The sequence below is a fragment of the Mya arenaria genome, chromosome 12 (assembly GCF_026914265.1).
Source record: "Mya arenaria isolate MELC-2E11 chromosome 12, ASM2691426v1".
NCBI lineage: Eukaryota > Metazoa > Mollusca > Bivalvia > Myida > Myidae > Mya > Mya arenaria.
Genome location: NC_069133.1, coordinates 49,791,909 through 49,811,750, shown reverse-complemented (window position 1 = coordinate 49,811,750; position 19,842 = coordinate 49,791,909). Strand labels below are relative to the sequence as shown.

The following is a 19,842-nucleotide window of genomic DNA, read 5'->3' as shown; positions in this document are numbered from 1 at the left end:
CACCACAGATCTGTGTTTATATGGGCCCAAGATGACGGATTAATCGCCTGGCGTAGCCGAAACTGTTCGTCATAAGCCCGCCATGCGAAACCCCCCTTTTTAGAGCTCTCTCTGATGTTAAACATATAGTGTAGTAATTCATTGGCCTTACTTGGAAATCTTGCGAGATACACTCCCGAAAAAATAATAAAGGCGTCAGTCCATTTTTCGATGTTACTGATTTTTTCCCTACACTCACGTGGCTTTGACTCAATTTGCCCGGCGTCATTTAGCCTACTAGCATAGTCTTGCAATTCAATGGAACCCTTTAACAGAAGAGCCAAATTAATAAAACTTCCATTTTGAATTTGTTCCCTCAATGGCTGTGGAACATGTGCAGCCAAGTCGTCATCACTAAGACGAACAACTGAAATTGGCAAAGTGGTCTCTGGACCTTGACTTTGACCTGGTGAATCAGTGCCCTCACCACCCCCCGGAATAATTTTTGAGGCCAATATAATTTTCTCAAAATCAATCAGATTCTCACCCGCAGGTTTCTCTGGTACATCTTCCAAATTTCCCTCGACCAGGTCCTTTTCCACCTGATGTTTTCTTTCCATTCGAGCCATAGGCATCTCTGTGCAATTTTAACTTAAAATAATGTGAAGAAAACAATGAAAATACTTCGATTTAATACGATTTTATGAAGCTGTAAATTTTTGTATGCTATCCTACAGACGACGAAAACGGAAAGGAAGAGCTATGACAGACTGGTTAATAATTTCAGCCTTAAATCTTGATATCTGATTACATTCGATCCCAGAATCGGAAGCAGTCTATAAAAATTAATTGCACTTCCGGCTGTCAGAAAGTGTAAACAAACGACCACAATGCGTCAAAATTACACAGTTGTGTATTACTGCGACCACATAAACAATTCTTACAGAACTTAAATAGAGCGGTTTATTTCCTAAAAATAAATGTCGTTATGCCTATAAAGTCATAACGAATATTATTAATGAATGGTTTAGTGCTACTGAAACATCCAATAAAGCAAAGTTTTACAGAATATTTAAAACAAAATTCGGCATTGAGCCATACATTTTAGATCAACCGACTAAAAACTTACATTTTATAGTTAAATTCAGAACAAGAAACCATAGACTTCCAATTGAAACTGGTAGCTGGAACAGAACGCCTCTAAATGAAAGAGTGTGTACACATTGCGATAAATTAGGCGATGAATTTCATTATCTTTTAGAATGTAGAATTTTTGATGAAGAACGAAATAAATATTTGAAACCCTACTTTTATAGACACGCAAATATTTTTAAACTAGAGAAACTTATAAATACCCGGAATAAAACGCAGATGTTTAACTTAATACTGTTTGTTAAAGCAATTTATTGAAATCATTATAGTTGTAGGACATGCCTGCTGACATATACAGAATTTGAGCCATTTTGTTTCTAATTGCTACGATATTTTATTGACTCTCCATTTATTTATTTATCCACTAATGTATGTGACAATTACCAGATTGATTACACTGGTAAATTTACTATATATAATAATCATTGTCAAACGTTTGTAATTTAAGAAAAAAAACCTTTAAATGTACCCATTTCACTCGTTTGCCTTTGTGACACACGTCCGAACCGGATTAAAACTAGAGAACAAATAAGAAAGGCGCCAAAATAAAGAGGGGCGGACAATTAAACATTCGGCGCTGAGAAAGAGTTCCCTCCCTTGATAATTATTAAATTTTCTCAAAATTAATTAAATGAGTGAAATAAAGGAAACTTGACTTGACTTGACTTGTAGAAAACGTTCCGTGTCTTAATTAACCGAAACAGCCCCGCTTTGAAGCAAGTAATCGGTTTGTCACTTATTTTCACGACTTCATTTATTGTTTAGTAATTAACATTGATCAAGCCCTGTCGCGAATATATGTTTTCACACCTTATTTTAATGTAATAATATGAAATTTGACACATATCTGAATGTAAAATTTGTTGTTTTCTCTGTTTTTTCGTCTTTTGTTTGCAGTCAAAAAGAATCTGTGGTGATCATGAAAGTCATATAATTCGCTATGATAAAATACCTGCCAAATGACTGCCAATGAAGCAAAACGGACACGAAGTATTGCAGCTGAAATAATTTATGTTCAAAGAGAAATTAATAAATTAAAAAACTTTCAAATCTTCGATCAGGTGATTCCATTGTCACCTTTCGGTTGCATCAATCAAATATGATTTGTACTCTATTAAATAAATTATATCTTGTCCAAAAAACTTGAAATGCGCATACTGGAGACTACCGCAAGTGTACGAAGATTATGAGAACAAAACGTTGAAGTTCGATTCGTCTGATACAATTTCTAGAACAAGAATAAGCTGTGATAAAACTGAAAATACCTATGCTAGTCGATTCATTGAGTTCTTGCAATTTTATAAACTATATACTTTAAACTTCAGGCCATATAGTGATGAAAACGGACAGTTTATGTGCGTGTTGTGGACTATTTTATTTGTAGCTCATCACTTTTCAGCTTCATTAATCGTATTTAAGTACTCGAGTGTTGTCCCTTATTTTCAGATGCATATAACCCAGTAACATTAAATATCATAGTGTTGTCCGAGTAGGAATATACACAAATAAATGATCACCGGCGCTTTATTTAATACATTTAGTGTGACAATTATTTTTGCCACATTAACTGCAGCGCTGTGGTTCTGCGTTGCACTGGTGGTAGTACAGGCTAGCTGTAAATGTAAATATGGATTCGGGTTGTGAATAAAGCAATGTCAAATGTGTATGAGTATATTTATCACAAAATAGAAACCTGCTTCACTCGTAATTATTCGGATTATTTCGATTAAATACAATGGAACAGAAATAGTCTAGAAACTATCCGAAATCCAAAACCCACAAGGATTACAGAATTTCTGCATTGCCAACTTTGGAGCTTATCAGGGTAACGACGGTCTCTATCGATTTCTCCTCTCAGTGCAATAGTAGCGTTAAGATACGCTAGTTTAGCACTTATTTATCTACTGGACGCAGTGTAAGATTAAGGCAGATAAGAAATACAGAATTTATGAGGGTCATAAAGTTGACCCGTCCTTTTATTATAAGTTGCGATAGAAAATTTCAGTTTTGGAATATTTTAGATTTAGCCATAATTAGGAAGAGCTGTTCTATAGGGGAAACGTTAGTTGATAAAGTACTGAAATATCAAATCATCTCTGATAAACTTACTTCTTTTACATATTATATTCCGTGGCTTTTTGTTGAAGTCTATCGTTTATCAAGACATTTAATTGGGCCATTTCCACACCTTTATTTTAACAGTTTGGTATTTTTTCTAATAGCAGTGTAACACAAAATCAGGTGTGAAATTTCGGAAAGGAACAGCTAAAATGAAATATTAACTACAGTTGCTATCATTTAGTACCGGTCCGTAACGATACAAGTTAAAATGTCATTAATGTTGTATTGACAATAATATTTTATGAGGAAAGTGTTACGTTTTAAAGCTGCACTCTCACAGATTAAACGCTTTGACAACTTTTTTAATTTTTGTCTTGGAACGAGCCAATTTTTGCGAAAATCCATGGAAACCAGTTATATAAGACTGCTGACACAAGATCAGATCGCAGATTTTTATATTGAAGTTCAAAAATTAATGTTTTTTGCATTTTACTTAAACCGTTAGTAACGGTTTAAGCCATGAAACATTAATTTTCGAACGGAAATATGAAAATCTACGATCTTATTTTTTTGTCAGCAATCTTATATCATTGGTTTGCAGATATTTACGCAAATATTTGCTCTTTCTAAGACAAAAAAATAAAAAAGTTAAAAATTGTAAATCTGTGAGAGTGCAGCTTTAACTGTCTGTAATAGTGATTGCGTTTAAAAATGGGAATAATTTTTGCTAAATATATGACATTCTTTTTTTACACAAACACAGTATATGACATTTCTTAACTACTAATGTAAATGAATAATCGAGTGTCATATATAATTTTAATGATACAATAACGATAAAATGAAAAAAATACGAAATAGTTATGGAATAATTTTATTGCTATACATGACAAACTTCGTTGCACATGTCATACCCAGTGTCATAATCTTGCCGATGGATTATTTCTATCCTGCTGTGAATACGCCGCGAAGTGGGCCATAAAACCATCATCGTACAGTTGATTACACAATTTCTGAGCATCGATTTTCTAGAAATTTTACATAAATGTTCAAAAAGGACCAAAAGATATTTAAAAAATCATTTTTTCGAAAAGTGAATTTGAAAGAGAAAAAAATTCTGCATCGTAATCCGCTGGAAGCTACTACTGATTACTAAAATTGTTTTTCTTATCAAAATTAATTTTTAAGTAGCAATGACAGCAATAAGAATAAAATGGTAAACACTCCTGTGTCTTCGGCACATAATAAATCAAGTAGTCTAATTAACATATCTAAGTGCACATCGCTTACCTCTAAGCTTTTGTTGTTTCTTGTTACCGTATAGTGCTCTGACTCATTAAGATAAAACACGAACAATGCTAAGGTTACCTTTAGCTGAAAATAAAATTATTTCTACATCAGCAGATATATAGTTTACAAACTGTTCATCAACACTATCACAGTTACCTATTTTCAAAATAACGTCGAAAATATGTACTTCATCTATATTTAGCTTAAGGACGTCAGCTGTATAATCATCCTACCTTTAAACATTATCTGTACTGAGTTCGGGGTTAACAGAGTTAATATCTTATGGTGCCCCAAGGGCAAAAAGGGCGATATATAGCTATTATAGCCTTGCTTTTACGATAGGCTTTGTTATTTAGTTTGGCGAAATGGAGCCCATGTAGCCTTGTTTTCACGTTCGAAGCTATTGTTATTTGTTGGGCGAAAGAGGGACGTCATACTTTATGGTTGTAAAGCACGATATACTCGTTTATCGATCAAAAGTAAGTGTTTCTTTAATTATTAAAGAGAACAATGGCGCTCTTACAATTCGGCTAGATTAACTTTAAGCTGCACTCTCACAGCTTTACCGTTTTGACAACTTTTTTATTTCTTGCTTTGGAATGAGCCATTTATTGCGTTAATATCTGCAAACCAGTGATATAAGACTGATAAAAAAAAGATCAAAAAAGATCAGATCGCAGAATTTAACAATTTAGTTCGAAAGTTAATGTTTTTTGGCTAAAAGCCTTACGAACGGTTTAAGAAAAATGTATATAACATCAATTTTCGAACTGATCTGAATTTTTTCAGCAGTCTTATATGACTGGTTTCTATGCATTGTCGCATGAATTGGCTCGTTCCAAGACAATTTTTTTTTGTCAAAACGTAAAATCTGTGAGAGTGCAGCTTTAATAACGCATGCATAATACTACAGGTACAGGCATGAAGTCATCATGTGGTGTTTATTAAGCTAATGTTCACTACTTCAGATAGTTAAATGGTTGATAGCTCCGTGTTCAACAAGTGGAACATTTGATATAATAACGATAAGAAAAGGTTTGCTAATAAAACGTAAATAGGCTTTTGAAGAATTTGTTCATGCATTTACTAACTGGAATAATGGAGTATTAAGTATCTTGATCGTAAACATAAAATACGTTTCGCTGTTCGACCTTGTATATTCAAAGGCAATACAAGGCGCTTGTGGCAAAATTGTTATCATATGATACGAAAGAAGAGTATCAATGTGTTCATCGGATATTAACACAGACAGGTGAACCGTGTGGATCAGTTTCAGGACAGTTGAATGAATATTTGCTTTTATGCAATAAGTATATGAAATCAAACTTTCTGTAAAAATAGTTCTTGATTATTCATGAAGGAATCGACATCTACGGATTCTGCTATGAATTTAACTCGCACACTAATTAATGACATGGGCAACACAGAACGCTTACCTTCTTGTGGAAAGGAAGTACTGCATTTACGGGAACTGGATTGCAAAAACGATCCGGACACAGAAACCTTACTTCTTGATATGGAATCAGAAGGATTAAAAAGAGATTTAAAAGGAATGAAATCTTATGAGAATGCACCAGTTAAAGAAGATAGGCAAGACTTTGCTGACCTTGACACAGGATGGGCTTGGGTTATTTTGTTTGCAGCTTTCCTAAGTTTTGGTCTATTCGGAGGCTCCATGCATTCTGTGGGCATCATACACAACGTCCTGTTGGAACATTTTCAGGCAAGCGTCGCCCTCACGGCCTGGGTAGGCGCATTACACACGGGTATTCTTTCACTCGGTAGTAAGTACCCTTTGTGTGTTTCGATATATGGCTGTAACGAATTAATTTTTTCTCGAAATTTGTATCATATCTGAAAACTGTATTGGTAATAGTGTTTGCTGGTGAAATCGAAAATACCGATCGTTTTTTTTTCTTGAATTATCGTTTTATAATTATAGGTCTCCTATCAACTGCGGTGGTTGACCGATTCAGCTGCAGAACTGCCATCATTTGTTCGGGACTAATTTACACCGTTGGCTATATGGCGACAGCGTTTATGCCATGTATAGAGGCTGCAATATTTACCTGTGGCATTATCGTCGGTAAAACAGTCACATTTCTTTCTGCCATAAAGTTACGCTTAATGTATTTGCTCATCCAAGCTCTTGCTGTCCATGTTTAACATAAATGTTTTCGCACTTGTCCTTTGTCAGTAATGTATTTCTAAATAGCTATTAAGCATTAAGTTATAAAACTTTGTTATATTTGCGCGTCATTAGTCAGACTTAATCTGTTCAATAGTATGAACAATTTGTATAATGCCACCAAAACCTTATTGCATACATTTGATTTTTTTTTATTAACTTGCTAAATATATTAAATCATGGGTCATGTTTGGTCAACATCTTGTTCACCGTGTTAAGTGCTTGACAAACCACTTCTCCCAATGTGAATGCAACTTGGAAGAAGTGTTGGTCACTATGCGTTCTAGATTTAGTTTGTATTTTTGAGCTGAAACGCAGGTCATTTGGTCTAATATAAAACTAAAAATGTTAATCCGATCAAAATGTGCTTGATTATATTCCAGTCCAGAAATAAAAATGGTGATGTCGGTCAAAACAATATATTATTTTTTTAAAATGATATTGAAATGTCAGAATGTTTGTTTTATTCGGTTTTTGTAATGTTTGTATACTAAATATTTGTCACTCTGATTCGAAATTCAGGCTGTTAAGTCCAAATATAGTTAAAAAACTTGGTCTAAAGATTGTATGATCACCTTTGTTTATCCTCAAGATATCAAATTTCCTACCCAAACCCATTTAATTAATTCAGAATTACTAATGATTTGAAGGATAAACTATCAGAAAGGATGGCTTTCTTATTAAAAGCTATGATACTTATTTGAGCATTTAATGTGTTGAGCGGCAACCGTGGTTTTTTTGAAAGCCACACATATATGTCTTCATTTTTTTTCCGGCACCAATTGTTTAAATCAACTTTTCATTTTATGCCCCGTTTTCTTTATATTATACTTGAAGTTTTGATTAAATTTAATTTAAACCGTATGCCTGAAATATATAACTGTCACCTCTTTTTAAACTTAAACTCATAAACCTTTCGCTAATGTTTGAAATTTGCACTTAAGTTTCCTTAGAACGACCAACACACTGTATTTAAGAAACAAGATGTATATTTCATAAAATTGTGTTCATTTTCATATTCATTTTATCATTAGCCTTTTTTCAATAAAATACGCATCACTACGTCATGTTTTATATCACCCTTTGTTCTTATTTATTTGGATACACCGCGGTAATGGTGGTTGTTGGTTTCACCCTTTGTTCTTATTTATAGGCATCGGAGGTGCCTTTGGATACACCGCGGTAATGGTGGTTGTTGGTTTTAACTTCAAACGACGTCGTAACCTTGCCCTTGGCATCTCTCTGTCCGGAAGTGGAATTGGACTCTGTGCATTTGCCCCTATTTTGCAGATGGCAAAGGATTTTTATGGCTTTTCAGGGTTTTTTATTTGTTGCGCTTGTATGCAAATTAATCTAGTGACCCTCGGGATGCTTTGTTTTCCCAGTGCATTGGAGATCCATGCCAATAAAATTCGACAAAGAGACAAGGAATCTTCAATACGGAACAAAAATATTTTCAAAAGAAGAGTGACACCTTACCTGAATGTTTTGCTTAATAAAGGAATCGTTTGTTTGTGTTTAAGTATGTTTTTGTACGGTGCAGGGACGTATTTGCTTTTCTTACACTTGCCGAAATATATAACAACAAAAGGATTTTCGGAACATCAGGCAGCTTATCTAGTATCTTTAATAGGTATTTTGGCAGTAGTAGGTCGTATTTTAACCGGAATTGTGGCAAACAATCCAAACTGTAATGAAACCATTGTTTACGCCGGATCCATGACAATAATTGCCATAACAACGATAGTGTACCCATTTGTTTCTCGGCACTATATAGGCCACATAGTGTTCACAATATCCTTAGGTCTTTTCTTTGGATGTTGTTACGTTGTCACGACTACCGTGTCCCTGAAGTTTGTTGCTATCGACTACATTGCAACCTCGATTGGTCTCGAGTTTATGTGTTGTGGAGTGGGAGCGGTCGTAGGGCCGGTTATTGCAGGTAATAAGTGACAGGTATTAGAACATTATTATTTGAGTTTAAAAAATGCATTTTTATATATTAGCGTTATTTAACGTTTTTGGCACGATTAATTGCATTTCCTTCTATGAAATATATTTATACACCGTATGACATAAAGGACTTAATGACTTTAACACAGTGCCATAAGCGCCTTTCACACATTGCGTATTTGGAAAGTATTGTTAACCCGTATGTCTATGGTCGAACATTTCAGGAACGCTTGTGGATTCCGGTGGAACCTATGACCATTCCGTTATCGTTGCAGGTAATTTAGTGTTGCTACTACATTGCACAAATATCGATATTACTTCTTTTTTCCGTATAAATACTTTTCAAATTGGACAAGTACATTTTTTATTTCAAGTATTACAATTGTGCTTTACTTGGATAAACTGTAATTGTATGCAACAATGATTATTTTCATCAACGTAACCGTAAGTTTTACTGTAAAGTTTTCATCTGTAGCTCGTATGGTTGTTGATGCGAGCTGTTCAATATATATATATATATATATATATATATATATATATATATATATATATATATATATATATATATCATTAATATGGATATCTTCATTTTAGGAGTTTGCATTTTGATGGCTGCAGTCTGTGGAGCAATTTCCAATTGCTTTGTTACAAAGAGAATGGATGTTACTACTACAGCTGTTGAGTAGAAAGGCACCTCATTCAATGCTGGATACCAATCTTGATGCTACAAAAACAAGTTTTCATTTAAGCTGTACTCGCATATAATAGGTTGTTATTGGAAATAAATGATGGTAAATATTCTAGGTTAGAAGAACACGTCATAAAGATGCCTTAGAGAAAATAATCATCATGAAATATCGATAACGACTTGGTTCAGTTAGTGTTATGATCTTGATCTACATTGTAGTGTATGTTTGTATATATTATTGTTCTATAGATGTTGTGCATAAAATACGCGACATATGCTACCTTTCTCATTGGTACTGTACGTGTAAGGACGAAGATATGTGTAAACTCAGTTTGTTGCAAGACAAACATGCACAACGACTTCCAATTCCGCATTCTGTATTGATGTGTTCAAACATATTTTAAATGCATATATGTCTAAAACATTTAGTTTTGATTATCAACTCAATGCAATGGGAACTGCCCAGTTGTTTAATTTGAACAAAGACACTGACCGAATGCACGTATATACAAAATCGCACGTATTCTAAGGATATTAGAAAAAAAGAGAGATTTCTTTCGGTGATTAGAACGAGAGTTTTGTCATCTCAATCATTATTTTTCCGGTTTCTTGTTAGCCATTGATAGTTGTTTCTGATAACATCTGCTAGTAGATACTTTAGTATCCTGAGATCTCTCTCTCTCTCTCTCTCTCTCTCTCTCTCTCTCTCTCTCTGTGATCACTGCTGCGTGAAATAAAACTAATTACTTCGCAGCATGCGCATTTTATTGAGTCTGTTAACATCAAGGAACTTAGCACTACATTCCCTCTGAAATATTTCGTTTACTTTTACCCAGTTATTGTGCCATATAGCTTGATCGTTTTTTGGAGTACTTTTGGTCGATTAAGTAAAATAAGGTTTCTGGAAATATATCATTACCATTGTTCAGAATAAAGGCAGGAGTGACTTAAATATATCAACCACTGAACGACACTCGCATTGTAAAACAACGATTTCATATAATGTTTGTAATTTATATGCGAGGCCTTTATCCTATTGCATAAGGTCGTGATTAATAACAGTGTGAGATATTTGCAGATGTCTTTCTTTGTAACCGACACACTTCAAGTGATAACAACGTGACGTCGTATTTTACACTTCCCTAGTCTGCACAATGCTAATACCACTCCTCACTCCAATGGATATTACTCCTGCAAACATTTATACTTATTGCCGAAAATGGTACCAAAATAATCATGAGTAAATTATCTATCAATTGTAGTACGGGTTTTATCTAATTATGTGAAACAAAATAAAACGAGCAAAAAGTTTCACAAGCATTTTTTGTAATATGTCGTTTTTCTGCCGGGATTGGGACATTTTGACTGACATTTTATACTTCCGATTTCGGATGTTTGAAGATTTGTTTTGATTGTCAATGACATTACAAGGATACATTGACGTCTCCTGCATCGGTGAGTATAACTTTTATGAATTATTATGTATTTTTTCTGCTTTTTTTTGACAAAAAACAAAACAAGGAATAAAACATGCTGAATTACAGGTCCAAATCGAATGAGAACAACAATGCATCATCGATTTTCTGAAAATTCATTCATTTATCTACACAGTGATACTATCCATTTCTTTCAGTAATGAGAAGAATCTTGTAATTGTTGTTTTATAGACGTGCACTTTGGAATGTTAACTTGTCGTTAAAAATGTATGAGTCAAATGATTGAACGCATACAAAATCGTCCAGCCATCTCTTTTTTACTCCATTAACTTTATATTATGTGCCCAACGTTAAGCATTGACGATTGCCATGTTTTATCAAAACATCAAGTTTTTCAATGCGTGTATTGGATATAGCCTAGATCTTTTAGTGCTTTTCAAACAGGGTAGCAAGCAGACACGTTTAAGTGTAGTAATTGAAATTTCATAATATAATCGACAACTGCCTAAGCTATGAATTCATCGGGTTCATTGAGCAATGTCATGGACAGCACAGGGCACACAATGGGACAACATTTTGACACAGGAATATTGGATTTAAGAGAAAATAGTGAAAAAGAGCCGGAAACTGATGCTTTACTTTATGATTTAGGATTGTCAGAATCAAAAAATGACTTGAAAAGAATACAGTTACAATTAATTGAGAATGCATCCGATGTAGATGTCGAGCCGGAATTTAGTGATCTTGACACTGGATGGGCATGGATGGTTTTGCTTGCAACCTTCCTAGGTTTCGCTCTTCTCGGGGGATCCATGTATTCCGTGGGAATTATACATAACGCCCTTTTGGAACGATTTCAGTCTAGCGTCGCTCTCACGGCTTGGGTTGGCGCATTACACACGGGTATTCTTTCACTTGGAGGTAGGTGTCATTGTGTTTTCTGATATTATTGATGCTACAAATCGGCAAACCTTTCAACATATCGCTTTTACACAAGTTATGCCGGAACAAAATATATGAGCTTATCTTATAAACTATGAGAGAAAAAATGGTTTTGCTCCCCCCAGAGGCAATTTTGTAGACCATGATTTTTTGAAAGTGTATCATCTTTTTAACATTTTGAGACATGTTTACGCCTTGGCCGTTGGGGCGTTTGGAAACTACAGCATTTTGAAATTCAACTATTAAAAACAATTTTCACATGGCTAATAATACTTTTATACACGTTATTTCAAAACTTGCCAAATATCAAAATAATCTGCATTGATTTTATGGAGAAAACTTCAACTTGGATTTTACTTCAGACAGTTCTGATGAATAAGTCAAAATGCAAAGTTTGGTTTCAATGTTAAACCTTCACATTTATATTACGTCACACTCTAGAACAATATGTTGCTTGTATATGCATATGAAACAAACAATGCCTACAGTGAGCATTCGTCGTAATTTTGCAATCATATCCGTACAATGATCTTTTCTCATTGAACAAAAGCAAACTACAAACATTATTACGAAAACTAATTACATATTCTGATAAATGTACATGTAGAATCCGTTACTTTCCGTTAAAAAAGTGTTTTACAAGTAATTTTAAACTAAACAGGACTATAATATTGACTATACACTTTTACCACAAGTTTATCACAAGTTTATTATGTTATGCAAGTTTTTATTGCAAAACATTAGCGACTCTAAACTTTCAAGATGTATGACAAAAATACCAATATGCATATAAAATAGGTTACTTCACTTTTAAATAATATGACTTGACATTTTAACTAGATAACACAACACTCCGAAATATTTTATGTTATAGGACTGGAAATATCAATTACATTCTAAAACGGATATAATATTGTATATTTGAATTGTAGTTGACGTAACCACTATAAACAAGAATATCACTGACAATGCAACTATTTAATAATTGTACAAATTATGTTAAAACACTGATTAGAAATATGTTGTACACCCTCGAAAAAATGTGAGCGTTTACATCTACTAATCATAAACAATATGACATTCATTAACATTATGTGTCATATACGTGACAAATATTGCTTTACTTATACACCTTACCAATTATGCATACTTTAAATGAAAAAAAATATGTCTACACGTGCATAAAATTATATATTATTTTGATAAAAAATCTGCAATCTTCAATGAAGTCAAGTAACCTCATTTATTTCACGTTTTATTTTTAAACCGATGTTCTCGCAATATAGCAACAGCCTGGTCTAGTCTGTATCAGATTCCTTTTCAAACACGATGTAAACCATGTTATCAAGCCATAGTACGTCATCATCTTTCCCCGAGTAAATGTGTTTTACGTCTTTATTAGTACACAATATTTAATTAATTTCTTGTGAAACAATATCACTTGTCCACTTGTTTAACACTACATTGTATATATTGAAGTCGTAGTGGGTAATTTCCATGAAAGTGAGGCAAGACGTACATTTGATAGTTAACCATGTGATCCTGCATTTCACTGGATGCCCTACATGGCGGCAGAAAACTAATGTTTATACTGTAATACAAGTCTGGAGAGGAACCTTAATCTTTTTGCAGAATGTGTCATATCTCAATATATTTACCTGTGTATATTTTTATTTACCATTCAACCGACAAAGCGTTCGATGCCTTTGAAGAATGTGACCAAGTTTAGACAGTGAAGCTATGTGGTATTGGTATAGGTTCTTTTCTAGGATTGAAAGGGACGCCATTGTTGAATCATACCTTGTGAAGCATTAAATGGCAAGAACTACTGAACAAACAGCTTTCCATTTGTTCTAAGCAATATCATTAGCATAAAAAAGTCGCCGCTTGTTACCTACAGCCGTATGGAACAAAATCCTGGAATACTATGATCGCAGCACTTCGACATCCGTGTTTGGAGATCTTACAATGACGGTGTCTGCCTCTTGTTTTGACAAAAACAGCGGCGGTCACAAAGCTTTTCTGTAAAGTTGTCAATTTTCAACTGGTCGAAAAGTAGACAAAACAGTTAGGTGAGGTGTCATTGTTTCCAAAAAAAAGCCTTCCAGACCGAAGGAGTTCCTGTTTTTGGACCAGATATGAAAAAATATTTGCCTAGGTCTTTTTGCATTAACATGACTGAATTGAATCAATATGTCAGCCTGCACTTCGAATGTATCAGGTACTCATGTTAGACTTTGAAGTGTTGCATTGTCGTCATATATGTGTACAAAATCATCTCATGGTTTTAAAAGGCATTCCGTCAGCAGTTACTAAGGACTATAGAACTTGGCCAAGGCGAAAGGGGCAGTTTTTTTCCACAATTTGATTGTTAATGTACTCTTCCATAGCTACCTGACCCGTTCCATGAGCACACTTTCAAAATCCAAATTTATCTTACAGAATTTGGTATTTCCACTTATTTAACAATTTATTTAAATGTTTCTAAACTGCATTTTAATGAATTTTCACGATGTATTGAGTATGAATTCATCTCTGTCATTTTATAATTTCTGATGTCAATGAACAAAAAACATTTTTTTATATACTTGTGTTTTGCAATTCCTTTTGATCTAACCCATTTTCGTCATTAATTCTTTTAACATTTAAAACTAAGTAAGTAACGAGATTAGGGTAATGTAGGTTATATCACTGGTTAAAATTAGAAATAAACGCTGAATATGAAGTGTGTATAACTTAAATGTTTGATTTTGTTAAATGTATTAATCATTTACCAGCATAAATCGTTCTGCACTCGACTTCTTATCATTATTTCATTACATCTATATGATTGTTTTCATTTTAAATGTAAAACATATTGGTTCAATATTGACCGAATTGTATTGTAGCAACCGTTACAATACATAAAATTGTAAAAAGTATATTTTGTATGGTTGCAGGTCTCCTATCAACTGCGGTGGTTGATCGATTTAGTTGCAGAACTGCCATTGTTTGCTCGGGACTTATTTACACCGTTGGCTATATGGCGACAGCGTTTGTGCCATGTATAGAGGCTGCAATATTCACCTGTGGTATTATAGTCGGTAACACTTTACTCTTACTTGTTCACTACCTGTTTGCTACATTTCTGCTTAATAATTAACATATGGCGTGATATATTATCATGTTCTGTTTATTATTTATATTATATGCATACACAATTCAATATTGTCCAGCACCTTTTCTCTCAGTGAGATGATACATACTTTAATTCATGCATTTACATGGATTTCCCTTTTCATATCAAATATGTTTTATATGTTTTATGGTGCTATTCGTCCAAAGTATTTTACTATATTAGTTCATACTTATTTCATTAAGCTTAAGCTTCAATGATAACACTTGAGTCCGTTTCTTAGATATAATTAAGAAATGTCTTCATCTTAAAAGTTCATGATAAAAAATCCTTGTAGTGATTAACCAAACCTATTTTGTGTGAACTGCCCTCAACTGACACCGTGACCTACCGTTATACCACCGTTAAAACCACACCATTATAAAAGGGTATACTGCTCAGTCTTAACATTAACTTTATGTTCCAATACAATGTGTTTTTGAATATATATGTGCTATATATATATAAATCAAAAACATATTAACGATGTAGAAGTTTAGATTTGATTGGCAATGGATTTAACATATACTTTTAAAGACATATTGACATCATTCCAACTTCGGAACTACATTTGGAAATGATTTTTGTGCTCAGTCTCCCATCAGAGAAGATTATGATACCTTTCCTAAACAACTGATTGTCGTTGTTTAAGTAGTTGATGTGTTATTTATTGAACTGTTTTTTTTTAACATACTTTGTATTTAACGTTTCAGACGAAAGAGTAATCAGATGTTCTATATAGGCGTTATTTTATGATATGAATCGTCATTGGTCTTATCTTTTATCATTCCTTTCCAGGCATTGGGGGTGCTGTTGGTTACACCGCGGTTATGGTTGTGGTTGGATTCAACTTTAAACGACGCCGGAACCTTGCTCTTGGTATCGCTTTGTCCGGTGTTGGGGTCGGACTCTGTGCATTTGCTCCTATTATGCAGTTCGCAAAGGATTTTTATGGCTTTACAGGATTGTTCATCTGCTGTGCGGGAATGCAATTAAATCTTGTCACATTTGGAATGCTTTGTTTTCCTAGTGAATTGGAGAAGCATTCACACACATTGAGGCAAAAACAGTCACAACGTTCAGCACAACACTCAATTGCCATAAAAAGAAAAATAGTACCTTATCTTAAGGTAATGCTCAATAAAGGAATAGTATGTCTATGCCTTAGTATGTTCTTTTATTGCACGGGAACATACCTGCTATTTTTGCACTTGCCAAAATATATAACAACAAAGGGGTTTTCCGAAAATCAGGCAGCTTCTTTAATGTCTTTATCGGGAATATTAACAGTTGTAGGTCGTCTTCTGACAGGTGCAGTGGCTAACATCCCAAATTTTAATGAGGTTATACCTTATGCCGGCTCAATGGCAATAGTTTCCATAGCAACACTGGTATATCCATTTGTTTCTCAGCACTATTTAGGCCACCTAATGTTTATAGCTTTTATGGGTATATTCCTTGGCTGTTGCTACGTGGTAACTACAACCATGTCACTGAAGTTTGTTGGCATCGACTACATTTCAACCGCCATTGGTCTGCAGTTCATGTTTGGAGGAGTTGGGGCGATCATTGGACCAGTTATTGCAGGTAGATACAAGTGATATGTTTTGTATTTACCATCTTTTTTTGTCAATGTGATCCGTTTAATGGACACCACAGTATGAATGATTGTCATGGCAATCTGCTTTTGCTGTTTTATGGAAATGTTTATTGGGTTAAGTATTTGTTTTAAGCTAAAAGGTAGACGTATGCAGAATTAAATTTCTAAACCTTCTACGAACCGAACAGCAAAAAACAACAACAACAAGCTATATCGATATACCCATTTAACTATAAGATGTTCTTCTATCAATATCTCAATATGATAGGGTAAATGTAATATGTTTAAAATAGAACAAATAAATAAAAAAATAACTTTCCTTTTATTTGCTTCTTTTTTAAGGTATTTCGGTAAAAATACGGAACACCGAAATGTTTCTTGCAGGAAAAGTCTGCCCGTTTTTTCAAACAAATTATCAAAGTTACTTTATACGCACAAAAACATTTCAGGAATAATTGTCGATTCCGGTGGAACATATGACCAGTCGATGCTTGTTGCAGGTAATAGCGTATAGTTGCTTCTCATCTCTTTTTGCGCGCTGTATTATCCAAGTATGTTAAATTGTTATATCGTTATATTAGGACTTGGACGTGAATCTTAATATTAATAGCAACAAATATATGTAGGTGCAGTTACACGTTCAAAAACATACACATGTTTGGCAAATGTTTGGTATAACAACCGTTCCCTTATTGTACATCATTTGCCCGTTAAAATGAACAACGGTTTTTCCAGCGCTTAGACTTCAACTCTTTGTTCAGCGCCATGAAAAGATTGCTTACCTTGGTGGCATAGTCATTTTATATTCATACGCTTTTCATTAGATATATACTTAAGAAAGGAGATTGTGTCGTATTCCTTTGGGTTTAAATAGTCTTAAACAAGAAAATACTTTTCATTTCAGGAATATGCATTTTCATCTCTGCAGTCAGCGGCGGTTTTTCGAGTTGCTTTGTTGCCAAACAAATGGATATACATACCATATCTGTTGAAAGACCTGGCGAAGAAAATACAACTTTGAAGGAAACCAATTTTAACGGATGCACAAGCAGTATAAAAACGAACATACAATTAACTGGGTGAGGCTGTGCGCTCTTACACCTGAGTAAGCCCCAAGTGAATTCTTACTTATTTTATTTTTACTGACCGTTACAAAGCGGTTACCAAAAGATTTACCAATGAGTATATTTGATAGCTGTGTAATGTTTGTTATCTTCTAACGTTGTGTCACTTGTTTGTAAGGTATGGATCCGTGCACATTCAAGCATAGTTTAGATTGATTTCGGATATTGGGCTTGTCCTTTTGGTGTCCGTTATCTCATATATTTAGATGAACATATTAATGGTGTGTAGGTCATTGTTTTTCTCTATGAACTTTATAATCTATTCACAACGCTGCAACGTATCGCAAAGTATACATCAACAGTGGACGTTTACGATTTTTTGTTTTTGTTCATTTACAGTTTCAAAAAACTATGCTTGTTGGTTTTATTTTGTTGAATCAAACAACGGGAATTTAGTGGGAAATATGACTATTAAATAACAAAATGACACACTCAATGTTCTACTGTGTTAACTATATACGGATCGGCTCAAAGATTTGTAGATCTGACCACCATTTTAAATCTTGTATACTTTAAGTATAAAATGCAATATCAAATATAATGAAGGATGGAAAAAAACCCATTGACATTATACGTTTTATAACTCTTATTTATCACGTTTCCTTACCATTTAATTACTTGTTTGATAATAATTTTCTTTATCGATTGATAGGGCCCTTTACGTACCATGGCACACAGATGCGTTCTTCAGATAACCTAAATATTTACAAATTTTTACACAAGTTTAAAAAGGTACGGCGTTTGTTAATAGAACTTCTGTCATACATGATGGTGGTTAATAAAAAAGTTTCACTAATCTGTAAGTCTGAATAATTTTTATAAAGGACGTATATCAAATTACCCAAAATGCCAGTGCACGGAAGTGTTGACAAGCTTTAATGAAACCGGGCCAAGTTATTACAATGCGTGTGTGGTCTGTGTGTGTGTGTGGTGCTTGTACGTTTTGTATTTCTGTCTCAGTGTATATTGGGCCCTATGCGTGTGCTTCTAAGCAGAATGTTTACTTAAATGTCGACTAATAGCTCTTGTCAAAGGTTGAATGTATCGTGTGGTTCTAAATGAATCATTTTTGTATATCGAGTATAAGTGTTTGTTTTAATGTTTGAGGGCAAAAGATTTCATCGAGTGAGCACCAAAACTGAAATATTTGCTTTAGTGCTCACGAGCTAAAATATATAGCATTCTTACACTTAAACAAACATTTTGTCTTTAGTATGTTTGAAATCAAATTTACAATGAAATTACATTTAAGTGTAAAACAACGCGAAACTTTTGCTCAATGATATTTTCCAATCACTGATAATATTCGTACCCTATAGAGAAACGGGCTTAACTCTCAATAACAGTTAAGTCATATCAATCATACAAACGGTGCTCTATTATACAATTAGTGAGTTATAGTCAATCATTCAAACGGTGCTCTATTATACCATTAATCAGATATAATCAAACATTTTCTTTCAATAAACCCAACGAATATATTCATATGATTTTTCTTTTCAATATCATTATTGAAAGTAGCTCTTGAGCGACTGTAAAGGTTTGAATTATGTTGTGGTTCTTCTGAATCATTGAATCTTAGTGACCCATGAACATATAATACCGCTCCAACCAATGTTACAGGGCATTGACAGCGTTGCACTTAAATGAAACATTGAATTTGTCTTAGTGATTGATACAAAAATAGACGACCGCTCAAACCGATGTTACCGGGCATTGATAAGATTGTACTGAGATGAATCATAGCTGTCGACGAGTAGCTTTAATCCAACCGAGTCTGGTGCATAATATTTTGGATGTATTGGTGCTTTTAATGGCTGTCTCATAAAAATATCTGCGTTTTTCAGTGAAGTTACTCTTCGAACGTCGTTGTCTCTCAATTTGGTCCAATTGGAATGACAATATTCATGATATAAGCGAGCCGAGCTGAAACAGGTATCCTCCGAACCTGATCTTGTGGTGCAAAATCGCTTATTGGTTTCAAACAAATCGTTAAGTGTTTATTTAAAGAATTGTGAAATATGTACCGAAGACATGTGATGCAAACAGAAGTAATGAAGTGATACAAAATGATACCAATCAGCATAGATGACCTACATGTAAGAAAAGGTATACAAGTGTATTTGATAAGTACGTAAGTGTCCATATTTTGTATGAAATATATTGCACACAAAACAGTGTTAACAAACCAGAGAAAACGACAATAAGACATACAGTTCAAGTGAAGTTTGAAATCTAGCTAGATTTCAAACGTTGTCTGTTCGTTTAAAAAGTT

The 19,842-nt window shown here is 33.9% G+C and overlaps 2 protein-coding genes across 3 annotated transcripts; both read left to right on the top strand.

Annotated features, from left to right (window-relative positions):
- The first annotated feature begins 5,470 nt into the window (after positions 1-5,470).
- Positions 5,471-10,522, top strand: LOC128211338 (monocarboxylate transporter 4-like). Of its 2 annotated transcripts, none has more exons than XR_008257273.1 (5): positions 5,471-6,266; positions 6,425-6,568; positions 7,824-8,626; positions 8,848-8,898; positions 9,218-9,297. XR_008257273.1 is itself a non-coding variant. In XM_052916017.1 (5 exons), exons 1-5 carry the CDS (start codon positions 5,837-5,839, stop codon positions 9,307-9,309), a joined length of 1,506 nt encoding a protein of 501 aa, XP_052771977.1. In that variant the 5' UTR covers positions 5,471-5,836; the 3' UTR covers positions 9,310-10,522. The 2 variants fall into 2 exon arrangements, 1 of the variants encoding a protein (XP_052771977.1); XM_052916017.1 differs by having other exon boundaries at positions 7,824-8,612; positions 9,218-10,522.
- A 541-nt stretch (positions 10,523-11,063) lies between these two features.
- On the top strand, positions 11,064-18,654 carry LOC128211335 (monocarboxylate transporter 12-like). The gene is made up of 5 exons (XM_052916014.1): positions 11,064-11,668; positions 14,629-14,772; positions 15,642-16,430; positions 16,893-16,943; positions 17,348-18,654. Exons 1-5 carry the CDS (start codon positions 11,260-11,262, stop codon positions 17,524-17,526), a joined length of 1,572 nt encoding a protein of 523 aa, XP_052771974.1. The 5' UTR covers positions 11,064-11,259; the 3' UTR covers positions 17,527-18,654.
- Positions 18,655-19,842: the final 1,188 nt, after the last annotated feature.